The 16,513-nt window shown below is 52.1% G+C and overlaps 6 protein-coding genes across 6 annotated transcripts; 3 read left to right on the top strand and 3 right to left on the bottom strand.

The window, feature by feature from the left end:
* Positions 1 to 488: 488 nt before the first annotated feature.
* On the bottom strand, positions 489 to 1,667 carry xylB-2 (Aryl-alcohol dehydrogenase; the record flags this gene model as incomplete). Its single annotated transcript, XM_032037302.1, has 2 exons — positions 489 to 1,402; positions 1,454 to 1,667. 2 exons carry the CDS (start codon positions 1,665 to 1,667, stop codon positions 489 to 491), a joined length of 1,128 nt encoding a protein of 375 aa, XP_031884028.1.
* A 365-nt stretch (positions 1,668 to 2,032) lies between these two features.
* CGGC5_v016701 (uncharacterized protein) lies at positions 2,033 to 3,158 on the bottom strand (the record flags this gene model as incomplete). Its single annotated transcript, XM_066153558.1, has 3 exons — positions 2,033 to 2,131; positions 2,188 to 2,796; positions 2,856 to 3,158. The coding sequence occupies 3 exons, from the start codon at positions 3,156 to 3,158 to the stop codon at positions 2,033 to 2,035; spliced, it is 1,011 nt and encodes a 336-aa protein (XP_066007027.1).
* Positions 3,159 to 4,852: 1,694 nt separating this feature from the next.
* Positions 4,853 to 5,294, top strand: CGGC5_v016700 (uncharacterized protein; the record flags this gene model as incomplete). Its single annotated transcript, XM_032037300.1, has 2 exons — positions 4,853 to 5,003; positions 5,056 to 5,294. The coding sequence occupies 2 exons, from the start codon at positions 4,853 to 4,855 to the stop codon at positions 5,292 to 5,294; spliced, it is 390 nt and encodes a 129-aa protein (XP_031884027.1).
* A 1,041-nt stretch (positions 5,295 to 6,335) lies between these two features.
* On the bottom strand, positions 6,336 to 11,233 carry CGGC5_v016699 (Transposon Tf2-9 polyprotein; the record flags this gene model as incomplete). Its single annotated transcript, XM_032037299.2, has 2 exons — positions 6,336 to 10,047; positions 10,089 to 11,233. The coding sequence occupies 2 exons, from the start codon at positions 11,231 to 11,233 to the stop codon at positions 6,336 to 6,338; spliced, it is 4,857 nt and encodes a 1,618-aa protein (XP_031883897.2).
* A 1,063-nt stretch (positions 11,234 to 12,296) lies between these two features.
* CGGC5_v016698 (uncharacterized protein) lies at positions 12,297 to 13,012 on the top strand (the record flags this gene model as incomplete). The annotated part of the gene is made up of 2 exons (XM_032037298.1): positions 12,297 to 12,548; positions 12,623 to 13,012. The coding sequence occupies 2 exons, from the start codon at positions 12,297 to 12,299 to the stop codon at positions 13,010 to 13,012; spliced, it is 642 nt and encodes a 213-aa protein (XP_031883898.1).
* Positions 13,013 to 14,089: 1,077 nt separating this feature from the next.
* Positions 14,090 to 16,093, top strand: ATR2-3 (Cytochrome P450 monooxygenase ATR2; the record flags this gene model as incomplete). The annotated part of the gene is made up of 8 exons (XM_032037296.2): positions 14,090 to 14,356; positions 14,417 to 14,453; positions 14,507 to 14,598; positions 14,662 to 14,746; positions 14,802 to 15,309; positions 15,360 to 15,526; positions 15,584 to 15,984; positions 16,049 to 16,093. 8 exons carry the CDS (start codon positions 14,090 to 14,092, stop codon positions 16,091 to 16,093), a joined length of 1,602 nt encoding a protein of 533 aa, XP_031884073.2.
* Between the last annotated feature and the right edge of the window lie 420 nt (positions 16,094 to 16,513).

The following is a 16,513-nucleotide window of genomic DNA, read 5'->3' as shown; positions in this document are numbered from 1 at the left end:
CAAAAAGCTTAGACTGAATTATGTACTGCTAAGTGGTAAGAGAAATTATCGAACTTAATGATTAAAATGTCAACCTGGCCACTAAGCAGAAGCTGGCCCAATCACGGGGGACAGGATTGAAGATATATGCGCCCGCTACACGATACCTCTCTCCCATCGGAATCCGCGGCCCCGAAGATGAGTAAAGCAGGTGGAATATAGTCTGAATAAGTTCCGCATAGTCATGTACAATTCGATGTTGGCCCGATGAACTCCGCTGCTGAGACTTACAAGTCCGTCCAAACTCCACCCGGACTACTCCGGTATGCTCGTGGGCGGACGCCAAGACGGCGACATGGAGTAACTTGGCCCCAACGGAGACCGACTCAATCAAAGGCTTCGGGTCAGTGATAATTTGTATAATTCAGCCGTTTTCGTCATTCAATCAAAATCCCAGTTCTTGTAAAGAAGAGATAGAGACAGCTGTTTTTCTAAGGGACCTTTTCGATTCAAGACCAAGCAATAATCGGCTTTACAACATCGCCCTTCTTCATCGCCTCTACGGCTTGTTCAAAGTTGGGATGCTCAAAAACCTTCACTAGCTTCTCGACTGGGAATTTGCCGTCTCTCCACCATTGTACCATCTGAGGAACGTAATCTCTCGTCCTTACGTGCCCTTGCACAGCTCCGAAGTACTGTTTGCCGCTGACCATAAAAGTTTGCATGTGGATCGAGATGTTCGACTCCGGCATTCCAGTGCCGACCTGGATGATCTTGCCCATATACCTGGTGCCATCAATTTGTGCGGCCAACAGTGGCGGGTAGGCGCTCGTGTCGATGCTGATTGTTGAGCCGAGTCTCTCAGCTGCCTGCTTGATCTTCTCCGTCACCTGCTTCATATCGAGGCCGGTAGTGTTGATAACATGAGTGGCGCCGAGAGATTTCGCAAGCTCAAGTCGAGACTCCAGCCGATCAATTCCGATGATGGCCTTGCAACCCTGGTTCTTGGCTGCAATTACAGCGGCGAGTCCAACACCTCCCATACCGGCAATGGTAACGCAGTCCTCTGGCCCAGCCTTTGCGACATTGATGACGGTTCCGCTACCGGTTTGCAGTCCACAGCCAAGTGGCGCCAGGATTCTGAGATCGTCTCGACTGAGCCCGAGACCAGCGACGTTGACGACCGACTTGTCACTAACAACGGTGTGGTGCGCAAGACTTGACTGCCCGAAGAATCGTCCACCAATTCCGTCAGAGAAGACGGGTTCGCCCATAAAGTTGATCTCGAAGAAATTGGTGCAGTGGGAAGGCGTTCCTGTTTTACAGACATGGCACGAGCCGCAGTATGAGAATGAGAGAAGAACTGGGTCACCGGGCTTGACGTGAGTAACCGACTTGCCAATATTGACAACATATCCCGAGCCTGGAAAACGTCAGGTTTTACAATTGAGAAGATCCAAGATCATTGTCTCACCCTCATGCCCAAGAACTCTTGGGTAGTATACGCCCGGAACACCGGCGTCTGCTGGAGTATTGCCACAGTGAAGGTCCGTATGGCAGATACCTGACGCAACTATTTCGACGAGAACCTCGTCGTCACACAGGTCTCGAAGCGTCACGGGCTCAATGGCCCATTTGCCCTCAGAAATTGGGCCCCTGGCCACAATAGCCTCGGACTTGAACGACATTTTGGAAAGGCTGAATAATATGTCCCAAGGGTATTGAGAAAAATACGGTCTTTGAAAGAAATAGAATTGGCGTCCAGTGGATGGATGAGGGGAAGTCATTAGTGAGGGGTCGCAGGGCGCCTCCGGCGATAAGCGGAATTGGCCGGCGATTCTTCTGTGCTGCAACTTAGGTAAACCCCTCCTCTAATAAAATTGATAAGACAAGATGCTCACTTTAAGCACCTGCCATTTGGGGTTATCCCCATTATGATGCTACAGAACTATTATTGAAGAGAGACTCTCGTCAATGATTTGCGAATGGCATTTTGATTTTGAAAGAAACACAGTCGCGCGAAGAGTCCCCGGAGAGGGCAATCCGTGCAACACTAGATTCCGAGCGGGAAAGCACGAGAAGAACGTTGCAGGAGCTCAATTCTTTGAGTGCTTGTTATGGGCCTCATAGCCTTCTCCTCCTCTCTCCCGCTCTATGGAGAGCCCGTTCGAAGTCTGACATTAATGGATAATCAACACTGTCCCATACATCCCTCGATCTTTGATCATAAGCCTCTGGACTTAGCGGCTTTCTCTCCCAAATATCGCGATAGATGCCAGTATTCTCAATCGGCTCCTCAGGGTCTTCTCGACGAGTGTTATGGTTGTCACCCAGTATAGGCAGAAGACTCAAGTCGGGGTTCCTAGATGTCAAAAATTCCAGCAGACTGAACTTTTGGTCTTCATTCAGCTGGAATATCCGATACGTTACATCTTCCCGATCAGGATGGAACCATACGGAGTCATCTTGCACATCTGAGGCTGACTCAGGTGAGCGTCGGTCGAATAAAACTACGCCGCCGAAGATGCGGGACTCAGCCCAATATCCGACCACATCCGCAATCCCGTCAGGATACTGGTCATGATCATGATACCATTCGTGTCTGAAGAGTGTAGGCCACGCACCCTCTGGGCAGAATTCCCAGAACAAGTCATCCTTAGGAGGTTTCCATGATGCTATACCATCCTCTTTGTGTAGGCTGGTGTCCAATTTGAAGATTTCAACTGCGATTTGATGGACTGCGACGGCAACCATCTCAATCAGGCGCACCTTGAAGGCTCGAGACCCCAGCGACGCCGCGCGGTAGTCGTTGATCAGCTGACCATCAATTAGCAAAGAGGTTTTGGCTTATGCATGCAGGTGAAGGGAGCCATTACCTTTGAATCTATCTGGATTGTTCCAGGGTCGAACTTGTCCCGAAACTCGTGTGTCTTTTCTATCACACCCGGGCAAAGCTGTTGATGCAGGTCGTGAATGGGATGCTCATTTAGTAATGATCCATTGCCGCTGTCTTGCGCAACTTCCGCGAGAGGCAGTCCATCGACAATTTGTGCGAAGGTGATTTCCGCGACTTCGGTCCCTAGGACGTTCCATAGTGCTCTCGTGAAGGTGTCACGGTGGTCGCCGTCACCCAATCCAACATCGATGGAAATGCGATGAGTAGTGCTTGCGTCTGACATGGCGAAAGCGCTTGAATGGTTAGGCGACGCGCTTACTGAGGTTTCTATGATAGAAGTGGTTATCAATTTTGAGAGCGAGACGTGGGAGATGGAGGAGAGGTTGCAAGGTAAACAATCTGAAGGGCTAATGCTGTCTGCCTGCCAGCCAAGATCGAGTTCAGCTTCCCGTCGTTTGTAGGGGAAAGAATTCAGTTGGTCCTGAAATAGCGTGAATTGACGGGGTTACATGTCACATACAAGGGTTTTTGATCTGGCGCCCGTTTGTCCGGAAGCCCCGCAGTCTACAATACGTAGCTATCTCAGCGCTAAGTTGCGCAGCCCCGATTGGTTCTCCGAAACAGGTTCACCAACAACATGCAATAAACTTTATGATGCGCGCGGTTGAAGAGGAACACATCATGAAAATTTGCAATACAAGGTAGTTCCGCCCAAATTTGGGACAACCTCGCCCATCGGTCTCCCCACAATGGCTTTACGGCCTACACCACTGGCGGCAATATCGAACAAGGACTGTGAAGGATACTCGGATGTCGTTGTTGGTTCGGTCGCTCAGGCAGGTCGCAGCCCGCTGCTGCCCGCAGCAGCGACCTTGTCCAGCCGTTCTTCCCATCTCTGAAGTACGACCGAGGCAACCTCAGTTAACTCCCAGGAAGTATTCACTCCAATAATATACCAAGTCGGGGTTGGGGTTTCATGAAGAATATGCCAGGGGCATGTCGGAGTAAGCGCCGGTCCCTGTATCTGTGAGGCGCTGAGAAAGGGCAGAAGTTGGGAAGGTCTCTATCGACTGGCCCAACTCATGTAATCAGCAAGCGAAATAATATTTAGTCGGGGACGCAATGATTCTTTGATGACGCCCGGAGGAATGCTGGTTATTATGATTTTGTCTTTGATTTGTTTTTGAGCGCTTCAAGTCTTTTCTTTGGCCGCGGCAATAGTCGACACTCTCGAATTAGCGAATCTCTCTTTGTCTGTATTGAGTACGTATTACCGTCCAAGTGCTTAGGCAACTTAGGAGCTCACGCAATGATAAGACAAACCTCAGCCTGATATGTCGTCTATGCCTTAGAGAGTTGGGGGGCTCGTCGTCCATAACGAAGCAGCAGACAAAACACATGATCCACTTCCTCCGAATTCACAAAGACATCAATGCGTCGAAGCTATCATCGACATGGCGCTTTGCATTCTGGAGTCGCCACAGGGGAGACAAAGTCTCGTCGCCCTCACCAACCAACTAGTTGCATTACGCAACGCCAAGAAAAAGCCCCAGAAACATCTCTACACAGGCTCTCCCGAGGACATGCACATGGCTATCAATCTGTTCTTGCAGAAGATCAGATCAAGCTTTCCATTAGTGTTCTTGACTCTTTTTGACGGCGAGGGCGTAACGACCAAGGAAAAGGGAGAATGGGCGATAAGCTTCAGAACTACGAGCCGCAAAGGGCAGTCTGGTTGGCATTGCATAGCCACATAATCGACAAAATGCTGTTCGCGCGCCAGCAATCGAAAGAGGTTGCGGGGCACAGCTATGCGTTGTTCAAGTTTCAGATGGTGATCACCGTCGCTCACGAAATATGTCACATGTTGACCAATTTCTTGACCGGTGCAGATCGGCCCCATACCCACCTGGCCTGAAGGTGGCAGGCTACGGGAATAGGATGACTGGTGAATCTGGCCGGTGCTGGGAAGTACAGATGTTTGGGGGTCTCGTCGAATTTTATGAGAATCAGAGAGATCCTTTGGGGGCTCGACAAGCTGGAGTACCCTACTTGATGACGAACGGCAACCCCAAGTCCCCAGCAAGGTATCTAGCCATCAACTATGTCCTCGACTTTGTGAACGGCAGTACGTTATTTATTCCACCAACTTAGGTTCAAGCTGGCTTACGTTGCGGTAGATTATTCATACCCTGCTCGGGCATCCTCAAACGCGCCCTTGACGACAAGACAGGCTCTTCGTGGTTCAAGCAGAGAAGTTTCAGAACTACGCCCGAAGGGCATCTCCAAAGCTCCTCCTACATCATCTCCCCCGCGGGGTAACACACCTTCAGGCTCTGGGTCTGTTGGGAGTTCGAGTTCAGCCTGGCGAAGACTGCCATTTGGTTTCTCTCGCCGTTCAGCAGGGCGTTCCGGGTAGTTGTTCTTTGAATTGGCAGCCTGCGCTGTTCAGTTTATTCGCAGTCGATTTTGTCGTCTCTCGTCGTTATCGCTATCATTGTCGTCGTTGCGGTTGTCGGTGGAGACTGGCTCATAGGAGCTCGGGAAATAACACTCAAACAGGAGGCTGGGCTTTCGCAATGGCGCGTGTGTCCTACATCTCTTGCAGCATGGGCAAGGGGTGAGAAAGAGTCTTGTTTGGCCAATTCGGATTCGGGTTCGGTCATCATCAATATGTCGTCGAAAGAAGGTTAAAAGACAAGTGGATCAGATCAATTGAGATGTTTAGAATGGAGTACGGGGCTAGACTCAAACATGGAACAGAGTCATAGGCCTTGCTGCACATCGTGACTTCACCTTTGAATAACTGCATGTTTCATTGCAGGGAGCGCCATGCCTTTTGCTTACTGATTTTGGGAATTCCACGGACAATGTGCTGCAAGGCACCGGTAAGTTTTTGAAAGACGCGTACGCGCGTTGGCAGGGTCAGATCCTCAGCATTTCGTTTGCCAAACCCCTGATCGCTTCATTTTACGGCCGAATTGCGATGTCGGCCGATGTCCCCGCAAACTCACTTGGGTTGGAGTTGCCCTCGGCTAGGCCTGGGAAGAATTTTGTCAAAATGGGCACCATCCGATAGGCTCTGTGACCACACCTCAACATAAGCTTCGCCCGAAGGTCGAAGACGCCACACCCGAAAGTAGTAGTTCATTCGGGAGGAGAAAACTCACTGGCGCGAGCAGGCTTTCCATCACCCCTCTTTTGGTGCACATCAAAAGCTTGTTGAGAGCAGCAATTGTAAGGGGCTGGCCCCTAGGCTTGTTCAACGTAGAGGTGCCGTCGATTGACTATTCTAAGCTGAAGAAGGAAGAAAGGACTTTACAGGGATAGGCACCTAACAGCGGTGAAGCAGGCCGGGTTAGGCGGCGTACTGCGGCAGAATAGTGGGTCCAACGGAGCCGGATCTCGGTAACTGCTCCGGCGAAGCCGGAGATATCAATCCGGGCTCTAGCCCGTGACATCACCCCCCCGCTCCCCTCCGGCGGCGCGCCCGCGGCGCTAAGGCTGGGTCTCCATCGTGCTCCATCGCAGAGCCATAACGGCGTTCGTAAGCCTCCATTGCTTCTGTCCCCTGGAGCGTCTCGACAGGCTCCCAGGTCCTCTCTGTATATCCTTCCCACTTAACCAGAACTTCGCGGCGTCGCCCGCGCCCTCGACGCTTCCAGGTAGCAGCGTCGATACTCTCTACACTCCAGGTCTCTTCGCCTTCATCGTCTATAATTGGTGGCGGCTGCTCGTCATCTAACGTTTGACCAGGTAAGGGGTCGTTACCTGCGCGCTTCAGGATATCCACATGGAAGCGTGGGTATATGGCTGCTGGTACATCAAGCTCTACCACGTATGGTGAGATGACTTTCGTAACTGTGTACTTGTGGTGTAACCAATCCAGTTTCTTGCAAGGCCTAGGGGATCTGTAATGCCCCATGTGAAGCCAGACTTTGTCGCCTACTTCTAGTCTCTCTGTAGGCTGGCGCTTCCTATTAGCCAGCTCCTCGTAGCGTTGCTGTGTTGAGGCGAGGGTCGATTGGGCCATATCCATCACATCTTGAAGCCTTGTTACCAACTTGCGTGCTTGGCCCTCACAGGTGCCTTCAGGGCTTGCTGGGTCTGCTTCCTTGACCTTAATAGGCTCTGGGTTGTATCCATGCTCTAGGAAGAAGCTACTCATCCCAATAGCGCTATTATCGCGGCTACAAAGCGCTAGCTGAGCTGCTGGAAGGTTATATGCCCAGTCCTTCTGTGAGTAGGTGACGTAGTTACGTAGGTAGGCCTGGATCTCCTGGTTCATCCTCTCTGGGCCTCCATCAGTCTGCGGGTGGTAGGCAGTGCTAAGCCGCTGCTCTATTCCTAACAGCTTACAGAACTGCCGCCAAAAGCGGCTTGTCCAGTTACTTCCCCTATCGCTCACAATCGATGTAGGGACGCCGTGGAAGCGGAAGTGGCAGCTCAGGAATCGTTCAGCGCAGGCTTCGGCTTCCATACTTTGCATAGCTTCGAGGGTTACGCCTTTACCTAGCCGGTCAATAATTACCCAAAGGAACCTCTCGTTCTTATCTGTAGGGGGTAGATCTGTGATGAAATCCATAGCAAGATCGCTCCGTATACGCTGTGGTATCGGCAGTGGCTTTAGGAGTCCCTTGCGGCGTTCTCTCCAGATATGACTTCGCCCACAACCATCGCAGTTACGGCAGAAACGCCGTACTAACTGCGACTGGCCAGGCCAGTAGAAGCGTCTGCTGACTAGCGCGAGGGTATTATCTCTACCAGGGTGGCCACTAAGCACTGAGTCGTGGATACTTTGGACGATACGAGTACGTAGCGTGTTCGCCTCCCTATCCAGGTCTTCGCTACCTGGTACCCAGATCCGATCTCTGAATAGCAGTCGGTTACCGTTATCGATCTCGCACTCAGCAATCTGAACCTTTAGCTTGAGGCTAGGTGGGAAGCTTCTTTCTCGTTGTTTCACAGCAGTATAGGCCCGCTGGTAGACTTCGTCTCCTGCTTGGGTCTGATCCCAGAGCTGCTGTAGTTCTTTATCGTCGGTAAATACAAGCATCGCTGGTGCTACCTCTACACGTCGTGTACGCGTTGAGGGAAGGGCTACTTCGGGAAGAAGCTGGAGAATCCGGCCTTGTTCGCGCTCGTCTTCTAGGGACGTAGGTACGTCTTGTTCACGTCTAGAGAGTGCGTCTGGCACTACCGCTTCGCTTCCTGGGCGGTACTGTATCTCAAAGTTATACTGAGATAGCTCCTCTGCCCATCGGCTTTGTCGTTCCGTGAGCTTCTGTTTCTGCATAAAGTACTTGAGGTTCCTATGGTCGGATAGGATCTTAAAGCTCTCAACGCTCTGTAGCTCTGCCCTCCATTCTCGCAGGCAGCTCATAATAGCTAACATCTCCTTATCGTGGATTGGGTAGTTGAACTGGGCGGCATTCAGCCGCTGCGAGTGGTATGCTACTGCGTGACGTCTTCCGTGCTCGTCTTCTTGCGATAGTACTCCCCCAAGAGCGAAGCCTGAGCAGTCAGCCTCAACGTAGGTTGTAAGCTCAGGGTCTAGTTGGTGTAAGACAGGCTTTGCTGCAAAGATCCTTTTTAGCTCTTGGAATGCTGCTTCTTGTTCCTTACCCCAGCAGAATGGGGCACCCTTCTTCGTAAGGGCTATAAGGGGCCCAGCGATGTTTGAGTACGCTGGGATAAAGATCCGGTAGTAGTTTGCAAATCCTAAAAAGCTCCGGACTCCTTTAACTGTCTTTGGCGCAGCCCATTCCTTAATTGCTCTTAATTTCTCAGGGTCGCAGGAGATGCCTATACCAGCTGTAACAATAAACCCAAGATACTTAACGGTCTTCACAGAAAACGCGCACTTATGCGGGTCCAGCCGGAGGCCAGCATCAGCTAACTTGCGGAGGACTAGCCGGACCTTCGCTTCGTGGTCCTTTTGTGACCCATTTGAGTAGATCAGTACGTCGTCCATATACGCCGTCGCAAAGTCGTCAAGGTATTCTCGAAGTACGCCATTAATATACCGCTGGAACGTGGCGGGGGCTCCTGTGAGGCCAAAGGGGACGACTAGCCACTCGAATAGTCCATATCTGGTCCGAAATGCTGTCTTATGCTCCTCCCCTTCTGCAATTCTAATCTTATGGAACGCTGCTACTACGTCCAGTTTCGTAAACCACCTTGCAGCGCTAATAGTCCGTAGTGTTTCCCGAATCAAGGGGAGGGGGTATCGGTCGCGCTTAGTGAGTTCGTTGAGGGCGCGGTAGTCAACACAAAAGCGTATCCCTCCTCCTGGTTTCCGTACGAACAGTACTGGGGCTGATGCTTCGGAGCTGCTAGCGCGGATGAAGCCCTTGTCTAGTAGGTCTCGCAGGGTCTTCCGGAGGACGAGGAGCTCTTCTCGTGACATCCCATAGAGCGGGCCCCATGGTAGTACAGCCTCGTTGCCCTTACTGTCCTGCTTGATAGGGATCTCGTGGTCGACCCCGGGGCGATGTGGTGGGAGGTTAGCAGCCTCATCGGGTTGGAATAGCTCGCGAAATTCAGCTAGAACAGCTGGCGGAAGGAGAGCCTTAAGGTCTGCTTTCTCTGTCTTCTTCGCGAGGGCTTTCTGTATGTCTGCCAGGCTAATAGCCCGCACTTCATATGCTGCAGTTTCTCCAGTTTGTCGTTGCGCCCTCTTGTAGAGCGTTGTAAAGGGGGCTCCTGGGAGGAGTCGAGCAGTTCTAATCTGGCGTATTCGTTCTGGCTCTTCCTCGCCTTTCAGTCGTAAGTCTACACCACCTCTCCTATGACGTATCTGTTGCGCAGAAGCGTCATATACGACGCAGTTCCGTTCCATCCACGGTTTCCCAAGGAAGAGGTCATCCCCAAGACCGCGGACAGTATACGCAAAGATCTTCTCATCATAGCCACATAGCTCTAGGTTAAAGACAACTACACCTGTCGCTTTCGTGGCGCCTGTAGCGTCGCTGAAGCTGCCTAGTATCCGCTCTGAGCGGTCTACTATTGGTAGGCGCAGCCTGCGGGCGAGGTCATGGTCGACAAGGGCGTATAGGTCGCACCCAGTGTCTACCAGGGCGTCTGCTTGAGTGCCCTTATGTATGCGGGCAGTGATCACTGCTGATTTGCTGCTCATGCGATGCTTGAACTGCTTCCATTCGATGATATCACTAGGCTTTGCCTCCAACGCCCGACTTTGCGTTGGAGTTACTTTTTTCCCGAGCTCTCTTCTGTCTCAGAACTTCCTAGCTCCTCTGTAGCACTGCTGCTGCTCTCTTTAGGTCTTGCAGCCTTCTTAACCTTCTTAACCTTCTTAGCCTTCGCAGGATAGGAACGCTTCAGCCTAGGGCACCATACAGCGATGTGGCCAATCTGGTTACAGTTGAAGCATTTACGGTTGTCCTTTATAGGTTGTGGCGGGTCTTCAGATGAGGAGGAGCTGCTACGTCGGTGACGTGACCTTGCCTTCCCCTTGCCCTTAGTACGGCTAATGCCAGACATCACCACATCTCCTTCCGCATCTCGTTGGCTAGCCTGTAGTGCTCTTGGGCGAGACAGGGTGTGTTCAGACGCTTGTTGAGGTAGGCGCTCTAGCCTAGAAGCAACGCCTTGGACCCGCAAGAGCCATTGGTGGTAGTCGTCCAGGGGAAGTTCGACAGTAACTAGGGCCTTCCTAAGCTTCACGCTCAGGGCTCCCTCAAGGAGCGTTATCTTCGCTCGACTAGGCCAGTCAGCCCCTCCAGCTTCTGCTAATATCCGTTCGAACCGGGGTAGGAAGGAAGCTAGGGCTTGGTCCTCTCGCTGACGAAGGGTTCGTAAGGTTGAGGCAGCTTGGTCGTATGTGTTTGAGTCCTTATACGTTCGGTCTAGGTAGCTCAAGAACTCTTGCGGGTTGTATAGGCCCCCTGGACCTCCTGCTGCATAGAAGGTGGCCATAACTTGCTGGGGCCCATGGTCGAGGCAGGCGTTGATGTAGTACCAGATATCCTCATCGCCACCGATAAATCTCTTATCCAGCCTTATCTTATTCCGCATCTGCTGGGACCATCCTGCGTATTCCTTACGCTTTCCTGTAAACTTCGGGGGGTCTGGCAGGGGTTTCCTTCGCCCTTCAACTGCCATCATTCGATCGTCGCTCGTTGCCTGTATAGTCGTATCGGCGGTAGACGGGGTTGGTACGCTGCTCGCAAGCGGCGTAGGGGTCGCTCTATCTGTTAACATAAGCCCGTTCAGAGCTGTCAAGAGCTGCGTTATCTGGTCCTGAAGAGGACGTATGCTTGCGGTGACTGCTTCGTTAACCCTGCGGTCAATCTCTGCAGTCATCGCGTCGTTTGCGCTACCCTCTGGCGAATCCATCGTGTCGCACTTGTGAGGTTTCGTATAGCGTTTTCTCGTTGCGCTACCCTCTAGCGAATCAGTCGTATCGCTCTCGTGAGGTTTCGTATAGCGTCTTTTGTTGTTGAGCTTAGAATATGTAAGGGGCTGGCCCCTAGGCTTGTTCAACGTAGAGGTGCCGTCGATTGACTATTCTAAGCTGAAGAAGGAAGAAAGGACTTTACAGGGATAGGCACCTAACAGCGGTGAAGCAGGCCGGGTTAGGCGGCGTACTGCGGCAGAATAGTGGGTCCAACGGAGCCGGATCTCGGTAACTGCTCCGGCGAAGCCGGAGATATCAATCCGGGCTCTAGCCCGTGACAGCAATCGACTCGAATTGCCAACTGTTTCCCCCAGGCTAGCAGCTTTCTCATGAAGCTCGTGCTTGTTGTTATTCCAGAACGGCTGTCAAAAACACCCTTGACGGTTGCTTGTGGCACAGCAGAATAAAGGAGATGTTCGGTGATATCAATTGAGGCCGTTTGAGTAGGCAGCAAGACACATAGCTCAGAATTGTTCTGGACAACGGTCCGGCCGGGCGCTTAAGCGAAGTTCAATTTGCCTTGAAATGACATCACCTGCTAGGCACACTGTCTCTGCTTTGGCATGAAGTGACTTAGCTGCGCTAGACTTCACTCGTTGATTCACGATGCTTGGCGGTTAACGGCACTTAGCGGCGATCATTTACCAGGGTCTTCTTAGGCCTCGCCCTGAATCTCAAGTTAGTGGTCTCAACCCCTCTCAGTGCCCCTAGCTCCCGTACTCTTCCGTCCACCAAAAGGGCCGCGATTTTAGGCAGGATTACGCCGTCGATTGTCTAGCTCCGTAATGTGGCCACGAAAGATCCTTCGAGCATTTCGGTCCCGGAAGTTCACCGGTTTACGAAGGAATAAAGCCTAGACCGGGTTGTCTGCCTAGATGTTTTTTTCAGGGGTAATACGTATAAAGCCCAAGCAGAGATTCGACGAAGCAATCGTAGTTGTGTTTTCAGATCAACGAGTTACTCAAACCATCCCTACCATTCATTTATAAAGTTCGCACCATAATGGCCTCGCTCGCTAAGTTCGTCACCGCCACTGCCGCCCTCTGCCTGGCGGCGGCCCCTTTCACCGCCGCAGCACCGAACGTGACTGCCGAGCTGATCCCCGGCGACTGCTCCGTATACCCGGAGTACGATGCCTCGACCGGCCAGGCGGGGCCGTGGTCGATGCAGGCGACGGATACAGGAGAATACATTACCGGCCACGGGCTGACAGCCATTTACTCCCGCGGCTCAACTGGCATCCGATGGGGATTCGTAAGTTCCATGCCGGAAGCCGCCACCCCCGATTGGGCAACCTTAGTACACTTGCTTACTCCAACGATGATCAGATGGCCGTGCTTGACAAAGCTGGCGTGGCGCAGAACCCCCTTCGATGTGTCAACGGAGAAGGTATTCAAGGCTACGTGCCTACAGGTGTCTCGGGTTACACATGGCAGAACCTCGTTGCAGCCGATATTCCGTACGACGCTCTCCTGATGTACGAGGTTAACGGTACCGAAATCCAGCCGTACTCGCATTACATCAACGGAACGAAGCAGAGCGGGATCTTCTTAGGCTCCGAAGGCTACACGACGTGGGGCTTCAAGAAGGATACTGACACAGAGCAAGGGACTTACTGGGAGGCAAGACTTCTGGGAGCTGACAGCGAGGACCCTTCCACTGGCAAACCACTTTTTGATGGGGAGATTACTGGCTTCCTGAAAGTTTACGGCTCGTAAATATGACAGTGCATGACGACCTCGGCGTCTGTCAACCGGTGGGAGATGACACCTAGGCGCCCGCAAAGTTATCCGACGTATTGCTGTCCCGACTGGGAGGGCGAACACACCAATAAATCATTTTCAGAGTCTTAGCAATCTGAAAGCAGTAGTTTCCTACTCGTTCAGTCTGCTCCAATTCCATTATTTGCAGGTTTCGTCCAATCATTGGCCGCTTTGACCGCCTTTGAAAAGTAGCATACCGTGAATAGAAGCGTTTGAAACATTACAGGTTGCTTCCCGCATGAGAAGATGGGAAGCCTTGGCAGCGGGAGAAATAATCAAAGCGAGGCTCCGAGAAGGGTTTCCCAACGAAGCTTTAGCGACGGCTTCTTGCTTGACATCGCGTGAGTTCACGATGGACAAGCAACTCTGCAACGTAGCGTCTTACCTGCCACGCTTGCTTTCTAGGGCGCACCGTCCAGTTCTTATTCTTAAACGACGTCGTGCTTTACAATCTGTTTGGCTACTTCTGACGATCAGACTCGCGAATACGAAACCGATAGGGTCGTACATCGTTTACCACGCGAGCTTCAAGCAGTCACCCTTGGCTCGGACTTTAAGTCAAGCCCGTCCACCTCCCCAACCTGGCTCCCCGCGTTTTGCCTCCCCCCAGCACACTTGCCCGCAGCGCTAATGCAACTTCTTCAGATCACTTTGTCATTCGTCCCGTTGATCGGCACAGGGGTGCAGAGCCACCCTCCCTCCGGTAGTTGAGGCGGTTCCACCCGGTTTCGCATGCCGCGGGCAAGTTTCGTAACCCACCGGCTATTCGTTCTACTCGTACTCGTTCGAGGCTCTCCCGTCGGTTATGTGGCAGACTAGCAGTGCCTTTCGTCATGGTGGGGGACCTCCATGCGAACAAGGAGGTCAGGGGAGCTGGCGCAGTGTTTGCTGTCATGCTGGAGCCAACCAACTGGAGCGCGGATCTGGAGGGTGTGAAGGACTGCGAGACTATATTACATCCTTAGGTCCCAACTTCTTCTGAGTTTGTTCATCTGTTCAAGCACACCATCGCAGACGTGCCGATCGCCCAGAATGTCGATGTCGATGCTCCCCAACATGAACGCCACCACTATGCCAGTGGTGGACACCACCGTCTTCGAAGAGTTGGCCAACCGCTGGCCGATCGCAGCGACTGCTGTGTTTGCCTGCGTCGTTGCCGTTCTGCTGCAGAGCGTTCTCAAGAGCGACCCGTGGGCGGACCTTCCCATGATCGGGACAGAATTCGGAGGAGCCGAGAGTCGAAGAAAGAAGTTCCTCAGCGGATCAGCAAAGGATATGTATCTTGACGGATACAAGAGGGTAGGTGACGGCATCGCGAGACAGGTTGCGATCATCACGACTAACACCGGGGCCTTGTAGTTCAAAGAGAGAGCTTGGAGGATTACTACGACCAGGGGTAAGTCTTGGCGGTAGTTAGACTCTTTCGACGAGTTGCTGACACAACCTCAGCATCGCCGAATATTGTCGTTGCTCCCAAGTTCATGAACGAGCTGAAGAGACTGCCCGACGATGTTCTCAGCTTTAACAAGGCTATTGAAGAGGTTGGTCTCCGGAAAGAAGCAGAGTAGAGGGTTAGAGGTGACCTTGCTAATACTCTGTTGCAGTTCATGCACGCCAAGTACACCAAGGTCGAGACCGACATTGATTTGCTGCCTCACACCGTTAAGAGCAGCTTGACCCCAGCACTTGGTAAATGGTCTACATTTTGCATGGCTGCAGCTATCGTTGACTAACAGCGACCTAGTACGACTGAACCCCATTATCGCAGACGAAGTCATCGAAGCCCTGCGCATCGAGCTCCCACATTCTGGAGAATGGACTGAGGTCAAAATTATGGACAAGCTCCTCCGCATTGTCGCAATGGCATCTGGACGCGTCTTTATCGGCCCTGAGCTTTGTCGCGAGGAGGAATACCTTGACGCCGCGATCAACTACACCGTTGACTTGATGAAGGCCATTCGCAAGATCTCTGATCTCAGGCCCTGGACACGCCGATTTGTCGCTCCAGGACTGCCAGAGGTGAAGAAGGTACACGAGCGCATCGATGCCGCAGACAAGTTCTTGCGACCTGTTGTGACTGCCAGACGCGAAGCAGTCAAGGATCCCGACTACCAGAAGCCCTACGACATGTTGCAGTGGATCATGGACGCGCAGACTAAGTTCGGCGAGAAGGATGACAAGGAGCTTGCTAGGTATCAGCTCGGCATCAGCTTCGCTGCTATCCACACCACAACCGTTACCTCTACCAACGCGTATGTGCTCCTCTTCTTCTGAAGTGTTTCAATTACTAATTAGCTGTCAGGTTCTACACGCTGGCGGCCATGCCCGAACTGATCCCCATTCTTCGAGAAGACGTGCAACAGGCATTGGCCGAGAGCAATGGTGTCTTCACCAGTCTTGCGATGCAAAACATGAAGAAGTTGGATAGCTTCTTGAAGGAGACCATGAGATTCTATGCTCTCGGATCTAGTGAGCTGAAGTCCTGCCTGTTGTTAGAAACTGAAATACTGACTAAAGCTCCTTCAGCTTCGTTCACGCGCAAGGTTCTGAAGACCTTCACTCTGTCCAACGGCCAAGTCATCCCCAAAGGCTCCATTATCGAGATCCCCATGATCGGCATCAACAATGACGACGAGTACTTCCCCGACCACGACAAATTCGACGCCCTTCGCTTTTACAAGCTGCGCCAGGCAAAGACAGAGCAGGAGACGGGCACAAAGCAGGCGGAGGTTGTTGCCCTCAACCAATTCGTCAGCGTTGGTGGCCCCACGAGTCTGACATTTGGATTTGGTCGTCACGCATGCCCGGGTCGCTTCTTCGCTGTCAACGAAATCAAGATGATCATGGCGACGACCTTGGCGAACTATGACATCAAGATGGTCGAAGGCAGCACTGAGAGATACAAAAACTTGGATTTCGGGTCTGTGGTAAGTTACTCACCAAGGCTGCTGTCCTTCAGGGTTAGAACCGCAACGCTGACTTCTTAAATAGACCCAGCCTGATCCCGACAAGAAGATCTTGATGCGCAAGCTGTGAAGAGAGTATTGCGTGACGGGACGCATTTTTGAAGTCGAGTAATGGGAGGATTATACACATTGTAATGGCATTGATGGCGAGACTGATTCAAGGCAAGGAGAGTTCCGGATGCCTAGACCGTCTCAGCTTTAGAGCGAACCCCGCAAAGACTGAGTTCTATCGAAAATTCTTTGAATTTGTAGCGAAAGCAATGATATCCACGTGATTGAAGAAGTGTGACGACATACGGCGTTCGGGAGTCGGCGCTGCTCTCCCTCTTCTGATCGCACCCCCTCTTGGTGTCGTTGTCGGTAGGCTTAAATTGCTCACAGCTTACACGATCATGCCCTTGCAAACCTAGAATTCACCCCGAGAACGCCCCAAAGTCCAAGAACAACGCTGGTGCCGAATCTGAAAAGTCCCTGGCCTGGCACACCTTCG

Source organism: Colletotrichum fructicola (assembly GCF_000319635.2).
Source record: "Colletotrichum fructicola Nara gc5 chromosome Unknown KSG_Nara_v1_contig11, whole genome shotgun sequence".
Taxonomy (NCBI): domain Eukaryota; kingdom Fungi; phylum Ascomycota; class Sordariomycetes; order Glomerellales; family Glomerellaceae; genus Colletotrichum; species Colletotrichum fructicola.
Note: the sequence above shows the minus strand (reverse complement) of the source record. Positions and strands in the feature narration are given on the sequence as shown.